We start from the raw sequence: 26,223 nt of genomic DNA, 5'->3' as shown, positions 1-26,223 counted from the left end.
TTTTACCCGATTTTTACACCCCAAACATTATTCACGAGAATCCGATTAGACCCAATTTCTCCTCGAATGAACCTTTTTAAAGTATACCGATCGGCACAATCGTGCGCTGACCATCTGCTGTTCTCAACCAGTACTATACTCGGTGACAACTTAAGAACGGCACCGGAAGTTGCCGCTGTGCCTTATCACCGTAGCCGGATGTTTCTCCGCGCGGCGCAAGTAGGGCGTTACTGGAAATATTTTGAACATGGCGTGAGCCGTTCCCGTGATTTTTTGGACTTAATATGCTTATAAACGACTCCAGTGACGACAAACAAGCTGCGTGAGACAAGGCAGACGATATCACGCATTCATAGCAAACCCCTTTCAAAACGCGCGCGCACTGACGTCACGGGTCCGACGCTTTGGCGGAGTGATACACTACATGAGGTGGTGCCGTTCTTGAGTTGTAACCGAGTGTAGCTGAAAGCAAGCCCCACAAACGCAGCTTTCAAACACATTAAGTATTGGCATGACTCCACCACCCTCTACTCTAACACAGGCTGGAAAATGCAACACTGGCATTGCTGTGCCTAGCTAACGGAAGCTGCGATGTCGAGAGAACTCTATCCCTGCTGAGGTACGTTCAATGATTGGACATGCGCGTGCAGATGACCAGCTTCCCGTGAATTAAATGCTTCATTTCTTAAAAGTTATCCATTCTCTTTACTTTCACTGTTACTGATTCATCTCCAAAAAAACATCAAATTTTGGAGAGTATTTGCTAGAAAACCCTGATGCCCCCCCCAGATTACCAACTTGAAACAAACACCAATTTTAATGCACTAGAGTTAGGAGGATTGTGATACCATCTGATAAAATAATCTTCGCACACCTGAACATGTAACCCGAAAAACCCTGAATTTTGGAATGGTTTTACAAAAAAGCCCCATTTCTCTCTGATTATTGGGTTTAAAAGTAGCGCCCAATATTTACACCCCCCCCCCCCCCCCCCAACTGATTTTATAAAAATATCAAACCCAAAAAGAACAACCCTATTCATAGTGCATTGCAGTAAAGATGCACTTTGGGGTTTTCAAGATTTTCAAAAAGTTTTGCAAACAGGAGCTGCACCTGGACTACGAGGTGCTCTGTAGCAAAAGGCTAGACTAGCTGGGTATCTTTAATGTGCATCAAACTCTCTACACGAGGGTGTGTTCGTTTCTCACCTCTTTTGGGCAAATTGCCGCCGCAGCAGGGCTAGAACCCACGTCATTGGGCTCAGCAGCAGAACACCTCAGCCACTGTGCCAGTTGCGGGCCGAAATTCATGTGTAACCGGCACATCAACTTTTATGCAGATTATATGCATGAAAATACACATAGTTAAAAGAGCACGAGCCTGGGTTGAACCACATTTTCATGCATCCTTCCATAAAAACATAACAGGTGGTTTGGCTGAGGCAAAAATGGAATGTTCTGCAAAAGCACATTTTCTCGCACCAAATTTACCTGTGAAAGTTTTCGGCTGCAAGTAGGACTCCGTTATATCGAGGTTCGACCATTATACCTTGCCCAGAAACATAAGCACCAAGAAAATACTAGTAAATACTAGAACAAAATGCAACACGACAAAAGAAAAAAATAGCTGAAAGCCTGGTATGTCCCTATACCACAATTATAAATGAGTCACGCCAGTCACTGATGCAAGCCAAAGGGACTGCCAGATTTGCACCTTCCACTTCTGTGTTTGCGTTTCACTTGTTGCTGACTGGACAGATGCCACTTTCTGCATCCACCAAAAAACAGCCGCAGCAGCAGCCTTCTTCCAAACTGTGGACTATTAATCTAAAAAAAACATGAGCTTCCAGGCAAGCAGGCACTCACTTTTATTCCCTAATTGTATCGAAGGTGTTAAGGAGCAGTGGCTCCAACGGCCAAAGCAGCGCTGCAGAAAGCAGGGCCAGTTAACACGCGGCAATTTGTATTTGCATCTCCACCGCTCATTTCCACAACTTCTTGATGGACATGTTCTTCTCGGCATCCTTCTGCATCACCTGCGCATACAGAAAACACAACTGTGTAAGCACTGTTTCAAGCTTAAATTAAAGACTATAGTAAACAGAACTAGGATGATTCAGCTTCACATTTCAACCAAAATTTGAGCCCAATGCAAATGCTGTAAAAATGTAGCACTTGGTTCAGCTTAGACACTCTGAAGAGCCAACGAGAGAGCGCACGAATTCCACTCTTCCCTCCACTTTTCTCAAAATAATTTTTCGGTAGTTGCAATCTAGGCCCCGAGAACTCGAGCTCAGTAGGAAAGCTTTTCCTTTCACATACCTGCCAGGTTTGCCGGGATGGCATTAGGGAGATCTGACCGGGGGCGGGGTGTAGTAGCAAGCAACAATAGAATGGGTTCACATACATTTTTTTATTTACTTACAACATAGCAGGAACTGTTTCATTTGTTTCATTTCTTCGTCCAAACTACCAACAAGCTATACCACTTCAATGTTCGACGTGGCTGACGCCGCCCATTTCAGAACGTCCTCGAAATAGTACTGCAAGTGCCATACAAAACAGCAGGAACTGAACTGTGTTGTTGTTTTGTCTAAACCAACAAGCTACACCACTGGAAACTCGCTGAATCTTCAGAATGGCCGCCCAGAACGGCCGTGCTCGTGCGTAAGTGAAAGCGGCGGCGGCGCAGTGTTTCTATAAATCAGTGATGCTACCGGCTTAGGTCGCTTTGGAGCAGCTTTTGGAGCAGGCAAAAATGTGTTTCGGAGCAGCAAAACCAGCTTTCGGAGCAGGTGTTGATACAAGCAATTTTAAGACACGTCTTGCATTTGTGATAGATAATCGCTAAAAGCGCGCCCTTCAACGATAATAACAAATTAAAAGAACACAGAACATGGATATTTTGTGCCCATTTTCATCAGTCTCCTGAAGAGTGTCTGCATTGAATTTTGTGCAGAGGCCTGGACAACAAAAATTAAAAGAAACAAGCTCTCATTTTATACAATAGAAGATGTACTATGAACAAACTAAAAACTGCTCATCAAAACGAACATGCTATGTCAAATCGAGCACTATTTGAAGGCTATCGTGGAAGCACTGACCAATAACATCAGTAGCGCCACGGCTTTGACTGCATAATTGAACACCACGCTCCTCCCCGTGTTGCACATGCATCACTATTTAGCAGCGTCAGCACTGCCGCCGTAAGGGTCTAAAACGGCAAGCCACCGATAGCAGCGCTATTGTTTACAAAGGCAGCGGGCAGTCATTTCTGGCAACCAACATGCAGCACCTGGCTGAATCCCGCCCCTTCACGACAGGTTTGCCACAAGCAACCAAAACGCCTCCGTTAATGACAAGGTAGCCCATTAGTCCCCTCCCCCCCACCTCCTACCCCGAGACGATGTTAATTCCGTGCGAGGCCACATGCATGCATTTCACCTTCAATTTCCACGTATGTGAATTCTATGCCTCTATGAACTGTACGTGAAATCTAAGATGGGCGTCGTCATATGCGTGCCGTACTCGTGAAGCTCGGAAACAACATCAGGCGTCCTGAAATTGGCGTACTCACTCGCCGGTGTGCGGCCCGAACTCTCCCACTGTTTCCTGCCCCTGCATACTATTTTCTCCCCACTGCACTTTGTAAATTCTCATCTGTTTACAGTACAATCCCGATGATACGAATCTCGGGGCACCGCAAAAAATTTTCGTATCATCCGAAATTCGTGTGAACAACACAGACCAAAAAATTAAGCACTAAAACAAGTTTTCGATTGTTTCTTTTCTTACTTTCGCGTGACGGAATCCGTGACGTTTTTCTGCTTTTTTTTTTTAACCTCCGCGTCGTCGAGCGGTCCTTTCTGGACTTTCATCTCCTCACTCGCGGTGCCCAAGCTCACTCACAACAGGAGTGTTTTTGCACGCGATTCGTACGCGTCGGCGTTGCGCGCGCGATATTTTCCCGCCCGCGTCGGCGATTCGGTGCCCGCGGTCAGAAAATTACGTGCGACACCCGTGGCAGTGGCAGGAGCCTGACGATTTGCGCAAATGGGAAGGCGTGCGTGTCCCTCATGGCGGCAGTTACGAAGCGCTCGAGACAGCCAGCTGGCTCCGCCGGAGATGTTTAGGCTTAGCACTCCAATATATATATTTCATGGGCGCTTTCACTAGCGGCGTGGATGATGTTTTATAGCACTGTTTTCGCTCACATTATTAGCTCATTTACCGCACAAGAAACTTCGTGTGTGCTTTGAGCGGCATTTTAAAGAGCGGTTGTCCCGCACCACTTCGACACAAAACCGCCGCCATGTTGCCACGGCCGGCCGCACCCCGCGCAGTGTGCGGGTGGTTTTGCGGCAGCGTCAGCGTGCCTGTGGAGTGCGCGGCACGTTTTTGCGAGCAGAAAACAGCTTGGCCGTTTCCGGAAAAAGAGCGACAAAGAGGGCAGAGAGCCCGTACGTCGCCGCAGCTTACTCGCTCGGCAGTCGGGCGCCTCGCCGACTCGTTCTTATCATCCGCCGGGCACTGCAGGTCCGTTCGTAAGAGCCGAAATTTTTCCCATTTCAAACGGTGCAATTTCGCTGGGACTTATCAGAAATTCGTATCATCCCGAAATTCGTATCACCCAGAATCGTATCATCCAGATTCCACTCCAACTACAACTTCTGCATCCTCATCTCTTGCCTACTTTTCTTCCAGCACAACTACGCAGGCACCCGATCTACGCGTACGCTGTCGGGGCGCGTTGGCGAGCGAGTATGGCAATTTTACGTTGCCTGACGGTGTTGCCGAGCTTCACGAGTACGGCACGCATATCACGACGCATATCGCGGCCCGAAGACCGCGAGGCGAACAGTCGCGACGGTGGCAGCCGGTCTCGCGAGCCCAATAAGTGCGAAGCGCACTGCGCGGAATTAACGGTCTCGAGTGGGGGGGGGAGATTTCACAACGCCTACGAGGCGCCAGCCACAAAACATATCATCGCTGTTATCGCAACAAGAACCAGTTTGCCTTGGCTTGGCTCGGATTGCGTCCTGAAAACAGGTGCACCGCGATATCGCTTTCAATGGGGAACCTCAAGTAGTTAGTTTCGTTTCTGAAAGTCGGCGTGCACCCTTGGGCGCAGGTTGGGTGCAGAATTGCCAAATTTAGAGGAAATGTAGCAGGATGTAGTAGCCAGAGCACTTGGGCGCAGTTTGGCGCAATTGGCGCAGCGGTAGCATCACTGATAAATGGTAAACTAACAATGGGACGATCAGGTTCAACGTCTGCGCATGGCCGACTACACTTTTTAAGCACTTCACTGATAACTATGCCAATTGGTGTCGTGTTGGATTGTCAGGTATACCTCCAGTGAATTGTGGCCAAAATGGGAAAAAGATTTGGCCAAAGACGGGTGCGTTTTCGGGAGATTTTCGTTTCGGCCGTACAATCGTACAAAACCATGAAAATTCGGAAGTCTCCCGGAAAATTCGGGAAACCTGGCAGGTATGCTTTCAATACCACAGCAGATGGTGCGTGTGTGAGGAACACAACCTTCATGCTAGAAAAGCCCAGAATACAAGATTGAAGCTCACCTTGGCGACGGCCATCTCAAAGTCCTCCTGGGTGACGTGAACACGCCGCTCCCTCAGGGCGTACATGCCGGCCTCAGTGCAGACACCCTTCACCTCGGCACCGGATGCACCGGGCATCATCTCGGCAATCTTGCGCAGGTTGATGCCTCTGGTTAGGTTCATCTTGCGCGAGTGGATGCGCAGGATGTCGAGACGAGCCTGCACAACAAAGAGAAATGGTGGAACCACCGTGACGTGTTAGACATCAATTCATAAAGTAAACCTCAGTGTTCACATTCTTGCCATCAGACAGGCACAGCCGAAGAGGGTGCCAGAGAGAAAAAGCTTTAGCTCAAGACTAAACTCTGTCACACCATAGAAGTCTGCGCTGCACTACAAAAGCAAAAGTTCTTTGAAGTTAGCTGACTGGAATCATAACCACTAACGTTAAAATGAAAAATACAAATTCTGGTGAATAGTGGCCATAAAATAGAGCAAGAGCTACAGGTTAATGTTTCATCTATTGAAGTGCTTAAAGCCCTCGTGTTGTAGAATGGCTACATGCTTTTGATTATGTTGGCTTCTTGAAAAACAAAACCACAATCACAGTTTGACACCCAATGCAGCTTGACAGGCATCAATCCCATGCTGCACACTTCAAAGATCAGCGAAGAAGCATTAAGATCATGTGGATTCTAAGCCTGCCATTAAAAGCGACACAGAAGCTAAAGTACAGTGCAGATCGCTAACAATGTATGTCGCAGGAGCCACAAAAAACCGCACTATAAGCGGTACTGCACTGTAACCAAAACGTGCGCAAATAGGCTAAATTTACCCTGTTTACCATCACATATAGGACTGCCACTTAAAAAACACGGGCATGGTGTTTATTTTCATTTCTTTTTCCTTACATCAGCTGCTGCCACACAGTTTTTCATAAATTGCGGATGCGGCTCAAACATCTTTTTTTGCTTGTTTTTGTTTTGAGGGTTTGCTTTGGTTTCCTTTACTGTTTCTCCCCATTCAGAAGGACAGATGACATAGCACAGAAGCCTGGTGGGTACCATAGTGGCAGTGTGATAAGAATGCAAGCCCCATTTTTTTTGCACCTTACCTGCCCTACCTCGTTCGTTTGTGGTGCAAAAGACATTTGCATATCGGCACAACATTCCAGTACAAAAAAACTTCAGTGTGGCGACTCATTTCGCTATCCCCAGATGTGCGAAAGGGGGAAGGATGATTTCTAGTCCAATTATCCACACCACGACTGGTCATGATCCGCACAATGCTCTGATAGAAACGATTCGTGGCCGCAGGTCGCTAGTTCTAGAGTTGCCAAGTAGTGCCAAGAGAAAAGGCGGTTGATATTATCAAGTAAATTCAAACTGGATGTGCAAACGAACGGGTGCCTTATCTTTCCTTGTCTGCAACCAAGTTAAAGCTATCCGTATGGACGTGTAATTAATGACGTACTCGTGCATCGACTAAAGGGGAGAGGTGGGGATCGGAGCAAACTTTTTATTTTTTGACATAGAGTAATGAAATTTGGTAGGCACATTGGAAAAGAATCTGAATGGTGAAATTTGAAATTTCAGGATGATACCTTCAGTAGTTTTTGTGTTACAGAGGTGTACACGTTGCCCGCTCGTGGAAAGTCTAGCAAGGTATTGACATATGGTAGGACGTTCAGAATACTTTTCAATTGTAGTCAAAACAACACTACAGGGTATGACATTCTTCGAATTTTTTTTACGCCCTTCATTTATTTTTACAGAGAACATTATTTTCACCTATACCCAGCAGTATACAGCTGACTCGGCCATAAATATCACATAAAAAAATAACTAGGCCCTGAAATGAAAATCTGAGAATGTCATACCCTGTAGAACTCTTCAAGGATTGAAATAAAATAGACAGGGTCAAAATCCGCTCAGTGGTTGCCATGCTATCCTTTCCACGAGCGACGAAGAACTCATTAAACCCACTTTTGAGAAAACGGCTCTTAAAGTTTACGAAGACTTCACGATTTTTCAAACTGCACCAGCAGCATATTCCTAGCTGTCCTTTCATGGGGGCAACCTCAAAAACCTTTGCCCTTTGGTTTGGTGCATCTAGGATGCCTTCCTGGCCAATTGAAGGTTTTCATAGGGTGCCTATAATTTACTTGATGTATGCCTAATGCATAGCTGTCTCCAAAATGAAGAGTAAGGCATGGTTTCGTTTTACAATAATGTGCCAGCAGACTTTCAGCAGATTTCTGAGTGTCATAACCTTGCTGAAGCTACAGCTTAGTACATGAGGCTGTTCAGTGTCAAGAAGTCATATCTGGGCATCACAAGTATAAAATGAACTATTTGAAAGCAGAGTATACTTTTTTTACACAATTACAACATTGATTATTATTAGCATACCATGCTCTTCTCCTTCAGACGAATCAATCATTGCAAAATAGACAACAGAATTGCAAACACTGCAAAAATAGAAAACCCAAAAAAATATCGAAGTGTAGAACGCTACAGCCTTACGGCGTCTTCTCTAATTAATTTAGCACTGAAAATATTATTTTGTAATCGCAGACTTCGTTGTACGAACTAGTTTAGAGCCACGGCAAAAGTTTCTCAAAAAGCTGGGTGAAGGTTCATTGCACCCCCCCCCCCCCCCTTTACAATCCCCCACGCACAAGTTCACCACGATAGTAATTTAGGTAACCTTGCTATGTTTAGCGACTTCGCTTTGTCCATTAAATTTCGCTTCACGTACATCAATTATTATTACTCGCGTGCAATAGCAACCGATTTCGCTATCAGCCGCTGCCCGAACACGTCGCGCCAATGCAGCGCACGCTGCGACTTCTGGCGAGTCGGTAATTCCATTCCCGAAGCTCGCGAGCTCGCTGTGAAACAGCAATAACTCAGCGTTTTATAACATCGCAATGCTCGCAATGCGTCCAAAAGTTCGCTTCACGAACCGCAATTGTAGACGCACGCACCGCGCTTCCCACTCAAGGACACACCACGGCAACGTCGCGGGCCCGTTTTCTATGCGTCTTCCGAGCCGCGCACTTCCCTATCTGGCGCACGATCTCAAGCATTATCGTAGCAATAACAGTAATGTCACTGTTCAGTACCGCAACAGATAAAACTAGTGAACTGGAACCGAGTCGACCGGGAAACCCTGAAAACATTGGCGAAGCGCAGTGCGCGTAAAATGCGCAGCAGCCCAGCGGCCATGTTTTTGCTGTCATGGCGATGCCCAATCAGGAGAGCCATTTTAGCGAAGGCGGCCGGATAGCCAATCCCGTGTTAGATTCTATCGGTTGCTTCGTTTCACCGTCTCTCTTTTTCTGCCATTTGCGCATTTGTGAGTGAGTGACAATAGAGAGTTATAGCAGATCGGAAAAACAGTTCCGGTACGGTACACGGTACCCGTTACCGGACCGTACCGGGAAGGCTCGTTTAAAGAGTTATAGCAGACTGTAAATACCGGCCATGCTACCGTCACTGGGAGCGACTTGTGTTGTACGTCGTCCGGCAATTTTTCGTGAGTCTGTAGTGTTTCCTGTGCTGAAATATTAGTTTTCAGTTCTCAAAAGAGCTAAAGACAGTATTAGAAAAAAAAAACATTCAACGCCCCTACGGAGATTTGAACTGCGACTGCGTGAACATGAAGCGGGCATTTTACCTCTACGCCATTTCAATAGATGGCGCCAGCAGGTCAAGCTGGGCTCTCAGTACATACGGCTGGCTGTATCTAGTTTTTCGTTGTATTTGAGAATTCCTCGCACCGATACCGCCTGTTCCTCACTCGCAGATTTGTAGACAGCCCCATGTTGCTGTTAATACTAGTTATGTAGCTGTATCGCCTTTATTTAACCTAAAAGAAGCAATCGGATATGCGTCGCTCGACGACACAAGCCACGGCAGTTAGGCCAGGACCGTGTTTTGCTTGCTGCTTGAGCTCTCAGAATCGCGCGGATTGCACTTGTTCCAACCTCATTTTTCTTAAACGATCTCATATTTACAATCCGTTCGACTAGGTGTGAGCTAATTGTACGTCTCCCAAACTCTTCCAAAGCGGCCGCCCGCTTTCGAACGACGGACACGGTACGTCCCGGTACCGTGCGGCCAAGTCACTCCAGTATACGGTAGGGTTCTGCGCATGCACGGTGGGGTCCAGACGGTAGACGTTACCCTACCGGAACCGCGTTTCCGATCTGCTATAACTCTCTAATGAAAGCAGCGATCGGAAAGCGGAAGTTGAAGACTCGGCCGATCTAACGCGACCAAGATGTTGGCGCCCGGTGGCGTCATTCCGGAGATACAGCGGTGCAGAAATTGCCGTTTTTTTCGTCATTTTGCTGAAATATTTTGCCACCTCAGCTGACATAAATATTTTTCTTTGGCACTTCGCGATCGTTTGCGGCGGGGAAACTTTGTGAACGCATAGAATATAAAATGTGCAATACAAAAATGTGACTTCCAAAAAAACGATTTTTTGGTCACTTTTTGCAATCTGATCCCCGAGTCCCCCCTTAAAGGGACACTGAAGTGATTTGTAAACATTGCGGGATTACTAGCGCAAATTGTAGTTCGGAGTCCGTCGGCATTGTTTCGACCACTCTGGCCGCGTTTACGCGAATTTATTTAGTAGAAAAATCAATTCGAAAATGCTGTCCTCCTCTCTTTACGCTCGCCCATTTTCTGTGGCGTTTTCGTGTGACGTCAGCAGGAGATGAGCTGGAAAATGGCTGCGCTACTGCACGGTTCGCCTCCCTGTTCTGTGGTTCGCCGACCAGCCGACCTACCGATCGAGTCAGTCGGCCCAGCGTTTCGTCCGCCGGCCGCCGACGGGTCGTCGCTATTCGCTCGCTCAATTGAAACTAAGCCACAACACCTTTGTGAATGAAAGAATGTGCCTTTCCTTACTTTGTTAGTTTGTACACTGTGTCAAACTCAGAGTCCGGGTCGCTCCACACAAGCGCTGCACAAGTGCACATGCGACGCTTCGCTGACTTTACGCTAGTAGGAAAATCTAAGGCCAATTGAAGGCGGGAGAAGAGTCAGCGAAGTCAATATAGGTACTAAGAAAATAAAATCACCTGAAACTTTTACCGTACAGTGCAAAACTAGAGAGCAGGAAGCACTTTTTGCGCTGGGTAAACAAGCACAGCGGTCAGCAGCACGACCGCACATCTGCGAACGCTTTTCCGTCAAAGAAATGCAATTGCTAGACATGAGATTTTGTGGAAGTTTGGGGGACACTTACTGCAGGAGTGATATACAACAAATAGTCACATAAAGTACTTAAAATGCTTAAAATAAATAAAAGTGTAAACTGGTCATACATTATAAACCTTATATATCCATACCGGCTAGCGCCGGCTCGTGGCCTAGCGGTCTGAGGCGCTGGAATTTATTTTGAAAGTCGCAAGTTCGAATCCCCGAGGGTACATGTATTTTTTTTTTTTGTAAGTTGATTTTTTCGTATGCGGCCGATGTTTTCTGAACTGAGTTCACCATTTTTGGGCCGTAACGTTCACTGCTCCACGAACGAGATCGCAGAACGCGCGCATACTGACAATGACGCGCTAGCGAGTTCTCGTTGGCGTGCTGTTGCCACAAGCACCGACTGCTTGCGGGCAGTGGGCCCAGGCCTGAATCAGCACACCCTTGGCCTGGTGCGAACTAGCTTTTTACGAACAGACATGAGTGAGGCAAGCTCCGAATATGCGGGAAAAGCGCATGGCATTTGAGAGTCTGCGGTGACGCGGAGGGCGTTCATCCACTGCGTAGGCCTCGTCTAGTGATTTCTGCGATTCCAAGCCGCCCTGGGAGGTTTATCTTAGACATTTGACAGCCGACAACATGGCAGAATCGCGGTACGGCGATAATTGAGAAATCGAGAATGCCCATCCAACAACGCCATCAGATGTCAAGCATGTTGTTTTACAGAACCGAAACCGAAACCGAAACTTTTGATTGCTAACCTTGGGCATCGTCCAATCACGGTGCCCCCCCTCCTCCTGACGTCACAGCCTTTAGTTGGTGCGGCGGCCGCAAACCGCGCATAGTAGTTTTTCTTCTTTCGCGCTTTGTAAAATAATTACCGATTTGTCAACCGGATAAACGATGAATAGTGTGTTAATTTGAGCCAGTCTACACAGTGCAAGCAAAAACGGGAGCTTGACAAATTCACTTATGTCCCTTTAAGTGCGCGCAGAAGCAGCGCACTGTTGTGCACTAAGCCAGTGTGGGTGGCCATCACCATGCCAGCCGGTGTACAGCCAAGGCCTAACGGTGAGGTACAGTGCTCACCCGTGCGCACTCTTGTTACGCGTGCCTTTCCGATGCGGCACATTAATGTTCATGTAATGCACAGTCACGCTCATCTGAATTAAAGAAACTTCTGTACGAAGGAACAGCAAACTTTATTCCAGGATGTAAACTAAAAAAAGGAAAGACACCTTTGCAGGCACGTTCGCGTGTGGTGCGGTGCATTAGAACTTCGTCGGCTCTCCTCTTTTTTTGTTTATATCATGGAATAAAGTTGGCTGTTCCTTCGTGCAGACGCTCGTTTTATTCAGATAAGCATGACCGTGCCTTACATGCACATTGTCTGTGTCGCATCGGAAGGGCACGCGTAGCAAGAGCGCGCGAGCAGACGATGTCGCGAAATTGATTGATTGATTGTAGGGTTTAACGCGCCGACGCAACGCAGGCGATGAGGCGCGCCGTAGTGGAGGGCTCCGGATTAATTTTGACCACCTGGGGATCTTTAACGTGCGCCGAAATCTCGAACACACGGGCGTTTTTGCTTTTCGCCTCCATCAGAAAAGCGGCCGCCGCGGCCGGGAATCGAACCCGCAACCTCGTGCTCAGCAGCGCACGATGTCGCGAAATTGCTTGTGCGGGCCGCCGGGCGGCTACCGTCCGCGCACAAACACGCTCCGGGCTTGCAGTGCACCGCTACCGCTGCGGGGAACCACAGCCCCACTCATTGGCAACCGGAAGCAGCAAGCCTACGGTCAAAATGCTCTCATCCTCGTGGTATACCACAATGCAACACCTAGCTTCCACGGGCGTCCACGGGTGGCGCTGCATGTACCGCAGGCCACGCGCTCGCAGTGTCGCGTTTCAATCCGTGAGCACTGTACCTGCTTCAACTGATGCCTGCCTTTATCTTTTCTGGCCATTAAAGGGACACTGAAGTGATATGTAAACATTGCGGGATTACTAGCGCAAATTGTAGTCCGGAGTCCCCAGGCCATGTTTCGACCACTCTAGGCGCGTTTACGCGATTTTATTTAGTAGAAAAACTAATTCGAAAACGCTGTCCTCCTCTCTTTACGCTCGCCCATTTTCTGTGGCGTTTTCGTGTGACGTCAGGAGGGGATGAGCTGGCAATTGGCTGCGCCACGGCTGCGCTACTGCACGGCTCCCCGGCCGACAGAGTCAGTCGGCCCAGCGTTTCGTCCGCCGGCCGCCGGCGGGTCGTCGCAATCAAGGAGGTTAAAAAAAATTGCTTGGTCGCAATTCGTTCGCTTAGTTGAAACGAACCCAGGACACGTTTGTGAATGGAAGAATGTGCCTTTCTTTACTTGGTTTGTTTGTACACTGTATCTAGCTCCAAGTCAAGGTCGCTTCACACAAGCGCTGCACATGCGACGCTTCGCTGACTGGTACGCCAGTAGGAAAATATAAGGCCTCTTGAAGGCGGGAGAAGAGTCAGCGAAGTCAATATAGGTACTAAGCAAATAAAATCAACTGATATTTTTACCGTACAGCGTAAAACTAGGGCGCGGGAAGCACTTTTTTGCGCTGGGCGAACAAGCACAGCGGTCAGCAGCACGACTACGCATCTGCGAACGCTTTTCCGCCTACGAAATGCAATTGCTAGACGTGAGCTACTGTGGAAACTCGGGCGACGCTTACTGCACGATCGCAGTACAACAAATAGTCACCTAAGCGGCTTGAAATGCCAAAACTAAATAAAAGTGTAAACCGGTTGTACAATATATACCCTATATTAGGAAAGCATTTGCGTCCCGCTCCGTGGCCTAGCGGTCTGGGGCGCTAGGATTTCACCGCAAATGTTTCGCGAGTCACGCGTTCGAATCCCCGCGACGTGCTTTTTTTTTTTTAAGTTAACTTTTTTGTTTTCCGCCGATGTTTTCTATATTGAGTTCACCTTTTTTTTGGGACGCAACGTTCATGGCTACACGAACTACAGTTGAACCTCGATATAACGAACCTCGATTTAACGAAATTCGCGATATAACGAATTTTTTCCAGTTTTCTACCAAAATTTTGCTAAATCCATGTATTTTTATCTCGATTTTACGAAGTAATTTTGTGCGGCGCTTTCGATTTAACGAAGTCACGGCGAGAAAGGAAGAACGAAATTCCGGTCGAGGCACGTTTTATTTTGCCTCTCAGAGCCTACATTGAAAACATTAAGTACTCACATTTACTGATAAAAGGCTAAAATGAAAGAAAAGCGGTGAATTATGCGGTTGACAACAATTAAAAGCGATAAAAGCTGCTGCTCAAAAACCGCTAGCGGTCATAGACGGTTTAATAGTGCCGCCACCATTTTGACGTCTCCATCGTTGCCTACGCCAGCGCCCTCTATGCTTAGGCTGCCGAAGCCTACTTCAAGTGTTTTTTTTTTTTTTCTCTACGCGTCTTTGCTCACGGTGCTGCTGCTCTAGGTTGTGCTCGCTGATAACCACATTAATATTTTGTTCGTCCATCATTAGATGAGTCTTATAAGCAGCATGAGCACTCCAAGGGAATGAAAAGTGTTCCGAACAAGAGCCTGTAGAAGTGTCAGTGAAACCGACGGTAGACCGACGGCCACCGAAGTGATGGATGCCATCGACGTTCTGCGGAGGCACGCAGGCGCACGCGAATGTTTAAGAGCAAGCCTTGTTAGCGCTGTCAGCATACGAGCGTCACGTTAAGCCCACCCTGGTCAAGAAACGCCAAGCACTGCTTACGGACTTCTTCACTACGGCTTGAACATCGAGTGCTGGTGGCAATAAATTGCTCTCCGAACGTGGTCAAAACGTGCTCATTAGACAGCTGCGATGCGGAGAAATCGGTTTCTTTAGGGCTCAGCGGGCATACAAGTAATTGCTGAATCAAATTTGGCCAGAAGATATTTAATGTAAGCTTTCCACTTTAGCGGGAGCACGTAAGCGCTGCTCCACAAAGTGAAGCGGTCCGTGTGTACTCCGCTCAATTCTCAATCATGGCTTTATTTCGAGTGTCGTGGTTGCATCACGCGCCCATACTGCAGAGCCTTTGTGCATGAAAAAAGTCTTTAGAAAGCTTTATAGCACCCTTCCGCTGTTGGCCCGCCGCACCCCTCAACGCCGCGGCTAAGCCTACTACTGAACGGACGAAAAGAGGCGTAACTTTGAACCAGCACCTCGCCGGGGTGAAGTTCACGGGGCACGGAGGCGGGTTCAATGGACTAACAGCGACGTTTAGTAGTGAACGAAATGAAAAAAAGAAAAAGTGAAAACCTAGTCTTCTATCATATTTAATGAGGCGTTGCGGAAAAAGCGCCGGTTTTACGACGACACGAACTACGCTCGGCTATCCGAATTCCATTGCCTAAGTGTTGAGGCTCTTAATTCACACAATTTTCGCGGCCAGTTTTAGTACAAATTTCGCTTTAAGTGGAGAGGTAACTACATAGCCGTTGTTTCTGAGCGATGGGCAAGGTTTTGAAACCTCAATAACTGGTTAAATTAACTGTAAAATCGAAACCTCGATTTTACGAAATTCTCGATTTAACGAAATTTTCGCCCGCAAGTACGACTTCGTTATATCGAGGTTTAACTGTAGTTCACAAAACGCGCGCAGGCTGGCACTGGCGCGCTAGCGAGTTCTGGTTGGCGTGCTGTTGCCATAAGCACCGACTGCTTGCAGGCAGTGGGCACAGGCCAGAATGAACAGACCCTTGGCCTGGTGCGAACACGTTTTTTACGATACAGGCATGAGGGAGGCAAGCTCCAAATATGGGGGAAAAGCGCATGACATTTGAACGTCTGCGGGTACGCGGAGGGCGTTCATGCACTGCGTAGGTCTCGGCTAGTGAAGGCTACGACTACAAGCCGTCCTGGGAGGCTTATCTTGTGCATTTTACAGCCGACAACATGGCAGAAGCGCGGTACGATGATTACTGAGATATTGAGAATGCCCATCCAACAAAGCCATTGGTTATGTTTTACAGAACCGAAACCGAAACTGAAACTTGTGTGATTGCTAACCTTGGGCATCGTCCAATCACGGCGCCCCTCCTCCCAACGTCACAGCCTTAGTTGGCGCGGCCGCCGCAAACCGCGCATGGTAGTTTTTCTTCTTTCGCGCTTTGTAAAATAATTACCGATTTGTCAACCGGATAAACGATGAAAAGTGTGCTAATTTGAGCCAGTCTACGCAGTGCAAGCAAAAACGGGAGCTTGACAAATTCACTTCAGTGTCCCTTTAACTTGTGGGGAGCGCCTTGGCACGACACCCTCTGGCCTCCTAGAGGGTGTTGCCCAGAGCCCCACGCCGCGAGCTCCCTTCCCTTGCCCTCCTCGCCTGCCGTGCGGCTACCGGGCCGCAAGACTGGGAGACGTCGGCACCCGAGGGATGGCGCTGGCGGACACGGGGCAGAAGCAGCGATGGGGAGGAGCGGGCGGTAGTGAAGAAGAACCGCGCGCGGGGACTCGGACTCGGGAGGGGCAGAGTGTTTCTGGTGATGGTGCGTGTGTGTATGCCCGGACGGGCGACAGCGCGTTGGAAGATGTAAGTAAAGAGTTCTTTCACGCAACCGCAGTGTGCCTAATTCCTTGGCATGCCGTAGAGAGCAGGCCCACAAACTTTACCCTTTCTGGCCATTAAATGTCAACCAAATGAGGAATGATATAAGAATTTTCTTTTTGCACGACAGCTTTTGAAACCTGCAAACAAACGCATACGGAATACACCTTGAAGGAGAATTTGACATCCACCTCAAATGCAGCCTTACGGCTACAAGAGAAGCTGTACAGCTTTCCTTTTTAGCCATGCGGCTGCATTGGAAATGGATGTCAAATTTTCCTTCGCAGAAACTTACACCACTTAGGGGATTTCCTCTAAATCTGGTTGACTAATACGTAATACACCGTTCCCATTTCTCCCATGCCTGCACGGTGGCGGCCTCTCGGATGGGCGATAAGAACTGATTTCAGTACGCGATTCGCAGATATCTAGTTTGTAGACTTGGGCGCAATAGGCGTGTACCAATGCACTTGTATGCCAGGGTACACACTTGTACACACAATTACGCCAAGCTACGCTGATGCTCGAGTACACGAAGGAATACGCGTCAGTGGGCGAGGGTGAGTTACATCCGATGGCTGATCCGTCCTTTTAGTATTTCTTTTTGTGTGCTCCTGAAACAATCCTGGTGCTCATGGTCGATTAGCAGGCTGCCTGAAAAGCCACACTATAACCGGTACTGTGCTTTGGCTAGCTACATTTTATGCATTGAGTTCTTCCGGAAAAATCTGGTGGTCACAAAAACCCGGGTTACAGTGTAGACAATTCATAACGTAACCACTTATAGTTCGGGGCCGGATATAACACAGATTTTTGTGAGCAGCGGTTTGCCTCCCACAGAAGTCAATGCATAGGCATACCGCTTAAAACGCAGTTGGTCGAAGCACAATACCATTTCTAATGCGGTTTTTCGGCGGATCCGCTGATCGACCGTCCCAGCTGGGACATCTTTTTAGTGTCGCAAGACAGAAGAAAAAAGACGAAATCAATCATTTCACCCAGCGCGTGCTCCCTGACCTCCTCTAACTTTGTCACACAAAAGAAAACAACAGGCACCCTTTAGTTTGCGTGTTCCACTTGCCTTGCGTGATAACCACAACTGCCCTTGCTTGACGCACCTTAGCTCCCTCACTCCCCCCGCGCGCAGTAATTAGTTTCTATTACAAGGTTGTGTAGACAAGCAACCACCTTTTCCCTTTTCAAACATCTGGAGATAGCGAGCAGCCACGCCCGAGATTTCCACTACCTGTACATTGTGCTGATAAGCAACCACCCTCGGCATCACAAACTCAAGGTAGGTGAAAAAAAAAAAATAATAATAATAATAAAGAAATCCTCCTCGCCTTCTTATCCCAATGTCCTGCGGCATACGTTCATAGACGCTAAGAAACTCCACCGAGCTCCCTCAAAACACAAACACTGAGAAATAAATCCGCGCTCGCCGTTTGTAAGACCACGCTTGCGATTTCTAAGAGCTTGCAGCAGCGACTCATTAAAAAAAAATGAAATGAAAATCACCAATCTATTTTTAAGTGCCACGCATTTGAGCGATGATAAACGAAGAATGACTCAAGAGGTAGGCTGCGATGTGGTTAGATTCGCGCATGTTTTGTTTATAATGCGGATTTTTCCGGCTCCCACGCCATACGTTATAAGCGGTCTACACTATATATCTGGTCCCGCACTGTAAGCGGTTATGCTATAAATGGTATACACTGTAAATGCAGCAGTGGTCTGCATGCTAGGAAGGAGCTTAGTTGCAGCTCCTTGACACAGGAGTATTTATTAGCTACATTTTTCCCTCGCTTAAAAGATGCGCAAAGTAAGCTTTACCGAAACCTTCCTCTGAATGCTTTTTGTTCGCAATGTTTGTTGATTTTACAACTTATAAGTAGCTGGGCATGGCGTTTACAAATTGATGCTTTACGTTCCCCAAAAACGAGCGTGCTACGCTTCCGAACGGCTCACCAAGCTGCTGACCTGCAGCTCTGCTAAGCATGCACAAGGAACAGAACATGCAAACCTCTTCATTTGGCGGGGGGAACTCAATCTTCCGGTCGATTCTGCCAGGCCTCAGCAGGGCAGGGTCAAGGATGTCAATACGGTTTGTGGCCATGATCACCTGGAAGGCGCAGGGTGACACGCAACAGATCAGAAGCCACATCTACCAGTGCAAAGCATCAAGCAACAGCACTCTGTCAGAGCTTGATAAAGCTACCGTATAATGAGGAATATAGGTCGAGATTTTTTACAGAAAAATTTGCCGAAAAGTCACCCCTCGACCTATATTGCAGTCATTTGGCAGTTGTCATCTGGCGACCGGGCAGCCCATCGAGCCCATCCAAACCCCAAAGGCACCATCGCCACCACCATCAATCGGACGCGACGCCATCTTTGTTTTGTTGCTTCTCTCCCTGTCGGCGAATGTGTGCGTGCTATTTTCTTCGTGCTCAAAATGAGTTTAGGCACTTGGTGCCAGTTCACAGCAGCATTTAAAAGAAAAGTTGGGGGTTTTCCAAGGCCAATGACGTGTCCGCCTTGCGCCAGTTCGGTATCACCAAAAGAAGTGTTGCTAGCGGCGTTAACTGAAGGGGCAGCTCTCGGTATGCAACGCTCGGAAGGCCTTGTTTCATGGGCGCTGCTCTGCACACCTGTGCTGCTGTACAAAGGGGCAAATTTTGTCCGCTAGCATCGAGTGATTCCTCTACGAATGGATACCCCAAGATGTTTGCTGACCGCCTGCACAGACTAGCTGTCGCTCCGCTCTGCCCACAAGTGTCCCATGCTTCGCGCTCGCTTCACGATGACATGGTCTTGCGAGTGTTTAAGTGCTGCATAAGCAATTCCCTGGACTGCACCGAGGACGACCTGCTGTGTGGGCGACAGCGAGCCAGAAGCAGTCGTCCGACGATACTTCAGACAGTTTTAAATGAGTAATCTGAGACGAAACAAGTTATAGTCACAATAAAACAATGGTTGGTACCTAATTATTTTTTTCCATGTTTCGGCTACAAGGTAAGGGGGTCGACCTATATTCTGCCTCGACCTATATTCCGCATTATACGGTACTCACTGTTGTATCGACTTCATGACACATACTTGTGTAACGAAGCAGACATAGACACCTGCCACTCGGTGAACATAAAATTAGTGTTTTCCATTAAATTTTCTGAGTCACTACTCAGGCAGACATATTGGTAAAATAAAACGATTGCAGCTACAGTTGCCCCTACAACGAAATTGACGGGACGCGCGAAAAATTTCGTTGAAGCGAAATCTGCCCCAACACACCACGGAAAGACCAGAAAAATAGCCCCGTATGTTTCAGCATCATTGGCAGCATAATACAATGTTTAGAAAAAGGAGTGACACGCAATAACGTCGTTTATTTGGATAACAAACATACCAATGGTTTTCTGTCTTTTTACTGCACGCAAAGAACGCGTTACGGACGGGGTATGTATTGCTGTACAACAAGGCATGTCCACCGAGCTGATTACTTGCAGATAGCTGCTAGGCTGTCGGAAGCCCCCCCTCTCGCTTGTGGCAGGAGCAGTGCCGTTATCTTATTCTCTGACAGAGCACGGCAGCTACTGACCTTGGCAGGCAAGACGCGCGCGCTTGCATTTAACATGAACGCACGCTGGCGACTAAGATAGGATGACTTGGCTTCAAGACCAAACACGCGAATATGATTTTTGCTCTTGGCTATGAAGAATGGTAGAAGGAAAACGGCAGGGACAGCTGCTCGCAACGCATACATGATGGCGCCATGGAGCCGCGCCAGCAGCGGAGCACATTCGTGCGATTTCAACTGGATACGGATTGGTTGTAGCTCGGCTTGGCGAACCGGGCCTGCGCCTCATGTAAAGACGGCCAGCCACATCGTTATCACCATCAAACAATGGCGTCCACCTATGAGTTTTTTTTTTCTGTTTTGGATGGCGGTGTGGGCGCACCGCGCAACGTTTTCGGTGACTAAGCGTCCTGAATGAATAGAAAGTTACAGATAGCTGGCGCTATGCTTATTTTATTGTAAAATAATTGTTCAAACCCAGCCCAAATCATTGAAAATTTCGTTGAAGCGAAAGCAAGCCTGACAAATGGTTCATTGTGGCAAGGAATTTGTTGCATTGACTTCTATGGCTAGCTGACGGGGAATTGAAAATATTTCGTTGAAGCGGAGTTCGTTGTAGCGGGATTCGACTGTATTAACTTATGTACAAGTATAAAGACCAAACCTTTATGAGACATGTGGCTTGACGCATGCAATGTGCTAGCAAGAAGGTAACGTGTTTACGAGTTTGGCACAGCTTCAGAGAGGGTTGAAACCAGCTATTGCCTTTCCTTTCCTTACCTTGATATTTTTTGTTGCTTCAAAACCATCCAGCTGATTGAGCAACTCCAGCATGGTCCTCTGGACCTCACTGTCTCCACCAGAACCAGCATCGATACGGGAAGACCCAATGGAGTCGATTTCATCCATGAAGATGATAGACGGTGCGTGCTCCCTGCATCATAGTGAACGCACCATCAAGCTTGCCGTCACCCACACACACAGTAAAAAGAAACTAGTGCTGGTGTCGCACAACACGATGCAGGCATACAGGCATTGCCTCTAACCGATTCTCCCAGCAACATGGCTGATGAGTGAAATGGCCCACTGACTAGTACTAAGGAACAAAGAAAAAAGATGCCAGCTACAGTACTGCGTGGCGGTGCTTTGTAGCAGGGCAGTGAGGCAGCTCACCTGGCCATGACAAACAGCTCACGAACCATGCGCGAGCCTTCCCCGATGAACTTCTGCACGAGCTCTGACCCAGAGACACGGATGAAGGTGCAGTCTGTGTGGTGGGCGACAGCACGTGCCAGTAGGGTTTTGCCCGTGCCAGGGGGCCCATAAAGTAGAACACCCTGGAAAACATGGAAAAAGTGCAAGAGACCTCCTTTAGGCACAACTAAGCCAACCCCGCCCAATTCCACAACTAGATCGGCCTGCAAACAAGGCGTACATCTACTGACTGCGTTTTCTAAGATGACAGAGGCTACAATTTAATGCGCTTTGTTTGAAGTGCAGTAAAATCTTTAACACTTAAGTTTTTGCAAGAGCTGTGGAATTTGTCATTTCTTTTTCCACTCAACCACTTCGTTGTCGAAATCATTCATAATTTCATAAGGTCATTCGTTAAAAAGTTAATTACTCTATCTGAACTCCTTTCTTAGCTAGACGAACTGTAAAAACATGGTGAGATTGTCCACAATGCCCTGAATGACTATTGCTTGCTTCCATGCTAGAAAATTCGGCACTCCCAATTTTACCCTTTGGTCAAAGTTACTCCCCGCACGTTTTCCAAAGCCTGCTCACCTTTGGCTGGGCGATGCCCAGTGCCTCAAAGAGCTCCGGGTGCTTGACGGGCAACTCTATCACCTCCTTGATCTCCTTGATCTGCTTGTCAAGGCCGCCCACCATCTCGTAAGTTGAGTCTGGCACCTTCTCCACCATCATCAGGCTCACCAGGGGATCCACCTGGATGCAGAAGAGGGCCGTGCGGGGGGAGGAAACAGGGACCATTAATGCAGACCCAAATGCAGGCTGCAGTGGCGCTGCCTTGCCTAGCGCATGCCTCAGAAAATTCCAAGGAACTCGCTAGGCTTGCTATGGGATACATAAAACAAAAGTGAGCAGCTTTTATCCTACTTGCAAAAAAGTACAAGCGCGCACAAAATTTTCAAGACACCCGACTGGCAAATTACTTATGCCAGTTCTTTCCTCACGGAGTGGCCTACAGCTGCTTCATACGCATAAACAATACTCCCTTCTCGAAGTCAAATTGTGCCTGCTGCCAAACAAGGAGGGGGAAGAGTTCACTTCAGTTGCTAAGGTCACATTTTACAACTGCTTGTTACCTACTGAACTTACAGAGCTTGTGCCATTTAAAATTTTTCACAAGTGCTTCTAAAAAGCAGTGAGAAGCCCACTTTTGTAAGAAGGGCACAAACGCTGGTGCCCCTATGGCAAGCTAAAAAAGAAACAGAAAAAGTTAGTTTCAACGTCTTTCAGGTTTCTTTACAGGAAGTCGAACAAGGTTGTGGCTAAAATGGCATTGCGTGAGCTGTCGGAAAAACCATTCGCTACGGGCTAAACGCTACCGCTGGCTGGATAACAAAATGAAAAAAGTACACTCCATGATGATTGTACCAACCATAACAGTGCCAGACAGCAGGCCTCTCTCGTAAGAAGCAAGCTTTGAGTTCACTCGTTTGATTTCTACACTTGCATGAAGCTACTGGGCATGCAAGACCTGAAGCCGGTAAGTATGGGGGACAAGCTGATTATGACAACCCATCTCATGGCTTTAACTAAATGTGTGCCTCAATACATCACCCTTTTCTTTCTACAAATTCAGTGAGTGTCCTTTTGACAATGTACAAAAATTGTGCTTAAGCCAGTATATCTCGCCATTGTGCATTTCTGCTTTTTAAACCTTGACATGAATAACTAACAACGTACACTGGGCCTCACATGCTTACGAAGTCAGGACACAGCTGTCCCAGCCGAAATACGATTTTTACGACAAAAAGTACAACATCCAGTGAGAGGCAGAACAGTGCTACAAACCTTGTTTGGCAATATCTTGTGCAGCGTGTAGCTGTCGTTCCGCAAGGCTACCCTGCTGTTGGGCGTCACATTGGCAATGTCAATGTTCTTGTCAAGGTCTACCACAAATTTTCCTTCCGGATGGACCTGCAAGTGGTGCATTCAAAAAGAAACTCAAACACTGACGAGTCAAGCCATCAATTCAAACAAAACCAAATGTGCGTGTAGGATGAGCTACTTAGGGTCCCAGATATAGTACGAGCAAACTTCCCAGATATAGTACGAGCAAACTTCAGCAATGTTCATGCTGCTGGGGAAGTGGAAGCAGTACATTTGACCATTGTTACAGTACCCTTGATGCACGGGCTTGGGAAAGTGGCATGACTGAATTGAAAACATTACGGCAGAAGAAGGGACATGCAGGCAAATACAGTCAAGCCCACCTATAGTGAACACCACCGTCACACGGGATGCCTTCACTATATTGAAGTATACGTTGCTGGTGGACACCGAGATATCTTGCATGCGTGACAAAAGTTTATTCAGCGATGTAATGGAAGGCCCAACTCTGTTTCTGTAATGCAGACCCCACAAAAAATAGTAGTTTCGAGATTGCTGCAATAAAACGACAGCCACCGACCAACAGAAGCTGCTAAAACTTCAAAAACAAACGATCAAGAAGCTTTTCAGCTTCACTACGGAAGCCTTGTTCATGATGGGGCTTTTTTTCTTTTTTTGTTGGTTTTTAAAGTTTTAGCAGCTTCTTTTGGTCGGTTTTATAGCAACATGTTTCCTCCTGGCCAGACCGGTTTCTGGTTGACCCTCGACTTCAGTTTCCAGATCGCTTAAAATACAAAGGTGCTCATAACATAGAGCTTTGCTGCACAATAGTTGCTTCACTGACGTGATACGGCCAATGGTGGTTGCAAAGCTAGTCCACAAAAACGCAGGACGACCTATGAACACAGCAACCATGATATGCTTCCTTAGAAACACCATTAAGCAACACGATGACCAGCGCACAGGCGCAAAAACCAGGCAATTACCCACAGCATTTTCCATTCCAGCATAGCGGTGGAAACAAAACAAGGAAAGCTTTACTGCAGGCAAAGAAATATTCCGGCTTTTTACCTTCACGAGTACTTTCTTCTTATCCATTGGTTTAACCACTTCACCAACATAGGACCCTTGCTCCTGTAGCAACTGCAGCTCTTCACGAAGCATTCTCACTGCAAGCATTACCACAGAGAAGTCAGAACGGCGCAGCCGTTCAGAGGATAAAGACTGAAGCCCGCACTACATGGAGCAATTTCGCCTGCGAATTCACTGATGCGGCGCCGCTCGAGTGGCAAAACCACCTTCTTTCGCTGCTGCGGCAAAGTGCCAAACATTTGAAGCGGTCGAGCGAACGCCGCTCATGCGGCGTGTGCGGCGTAGAGGGGCCGCACCTGCGGCCAATAGGAGCACAGCTCGGCACCACTTGCACGCTTGGAAACCAGATGGCGTTGCTTGTATGAGCGCGACAAAAGCTCGGTCACACCAAAACGTTTGTCTTTTCTGCTGTGTGTGCGTATATTGATAAAGAATTGGCGATTCTTATATAAAACCGCAAATAAACTTATATTTACCGCAAACCAGGCAGAAACAACTTGCCAAGAAAGTAAAATAAAACCACCCTTGTTAAAATCACAACCACCTTTGCTGGTGGCAAACTTAATTCAGTCTGCAAACAAGGCGCATCTGAAATGCGAAAATCGCGGCGTTCGCAGGCCCCATGTAGACGACAATTCTAGGCATTGCGAACTTCGCAAGTGCGAATGTTCGTTCCAGTGGATTCGCAGGTGAAATTCGCTCCATGTAGAACGGGCTTGACACATACATAAGCAACCACACCCCAATGGAAATCCAGCACTATCATCAAAGCAGCCCTTGAAGGGTAACCAATAACAGGACTGAGTGTTAACTGCCTGTTGCAAGAACCAGGTAGCTCAGTCAAATGAACCATTTACTATGTAAAAGGTGGCGCGGGTTGTCATTCATCTGAAACAACACTACTAGAACCACTAAGTATGCTATCTAATGGCTTAGGCCCGTCGATTGCAGTACCGAGAATAGAAATATACTGCGCACGGCAGCAACAGTTGTTAAGCTATTTCGCTGCGGCACAGATTCAGAATCAATTATTTTGGTCGGCGCGTCCTATCTTAAATTTATCTGCATTCAAGCCTCTTTTTAACAGCACAGCTACATAATGGTACCTCGGAAAATGACGTTTCAGAATCAGTTTCGTTTTCGTTCTGGTGGCAAAAAAACGATTTTTGACGCAAGTCCGTACGACCAGGAACGTAAAAACTTGGCATGGTTGTTGTTCGCCACTGCTTGTTCGTAGCCCAACAGCAGAGTTTGGCAACGCAGAAGTCAGAAACTTACCTTTGGCATTAAGCTCGTTCCTTTGTGCTTGCAGCCGTCGAAGATTTTGGGTCTTGTCTGAAACCACCAGCTGCAATGTACAAAAAGGTGCTTACAGCACGGCTGCACTCACGTGAGACCCTCAGATTATTTTTTTTTGACAAAAAGTACTACCTGAAGTTCTTCAATCTTTGTTATGTAGTACTGCTTAAGTCCATCCCCTTTCGCTACGTCGTCGACCTCCATCTAAAAACAGGGATGCAATAGGGCGAAAAAGAAGCAAGTTACATTGAAAGTCAGCATGCCTGACAGAGAGCTCAGGTAGGTTGGTTGCACACAGCTGAGGTCAATGACACATTAGTAACTATGTTCACAATTAGTTAAGGCTGTAAGCAGAGATTCTCGATAACAGCGTATGGTGTTAAACGTCAACTGCGCCACACACAGTTCATTGGGAACATTTGAAGCGACGGCCGGAAGCATTCAACCTCCGGCAGAGATGCTACAATGACTGGCACAAATCTTGCGTCCGAGTGGCCGCTACTTCTACTACTAATAACACCAGGCTTTGAATACGTGCAATGACCCGTCACTTGTTTCTGTAAACTATGAAAAACATGTGGCGTAATTATAAACGCGATTTTAATACATACTTTCACTGGCATTGCTTCTTTCACGACGCTCGCAGCCGCCATTATTCACCAGCAGAAACACCACGACACCAGCGACACGGCGGGCATGGAGGCAAGAAAACACCACTTTGAACAATTTTACGCTTAGAGAAAATTTAACAACTCAAATAAGGTTTAAAAATTATTTAGTCATATGTATTTATAACT

At 47.3% G+C, this 26,223-nt stretch overlaps 1 protein-coding gene across 1 annotated transcript; it reads right to left on the bottom strand.

Annotated features, from left to right (window-relative positions):
* Positions 1 to 1,843: 1,843 nt before the first annotated feature.
* LOC144169608 (26S proteasome regulatory subunit 8) lies at positions 1,844 to 26,171 on the bottom strand. Its single transcript, XM_077698856.1, has 11 exons — positions 26,038 to 26,171; positions 25,559 to 25,630; positions 25,406 to 25,475; positions 24,107 to 24,204; positions 22,997 to 23,122; positions 21,743 to 21,904; positions 21,128 to 21,291; positions 20,735 to 20,888; positions 18,401 to 18,499; positions 5,582 to 5,779; positions 1,844 to 2,035 (listed from the first exon to the last, which is right to left on the bottom strand). The coding sequence occupies exons 1-11, from the start codon at positions 26,077 to 26,079 to the stop codon at positions 1,982 to 1,984; spliced, it is 1,239 nt and encodes a 412-aa protein (XP_077554982.1). The 5' UTR covers positions 26,080 to 26,171; the 3' UTR covers positions 1,844 to 1,981.
* Positions 26,172 to 26,223: the final 52 nt, after the last annotated feature.

Source organism: Haemaphysalis longicornis, unplaced genomic scaffold (assembly GCF_048455015.1).
Source record: "Haemaphysalis longicornis isolate Haplotype H1 unplaced genomic scaffold, Haemaphysalis longicornis Haplotype H1 scaffold_2, whole genome shotgun sequence".
NCBI classification, from domain to species: domain Eukaryota; kingdom Metazoa; phylum Arthropoda; class Arachnida; order Ixodida; family Ixodidae; genus Haemaphysalis; species Haemaphysalis longicornis.
This window is presented reverse-complemented; position numbering and strand designations above follow the sequence as displayed.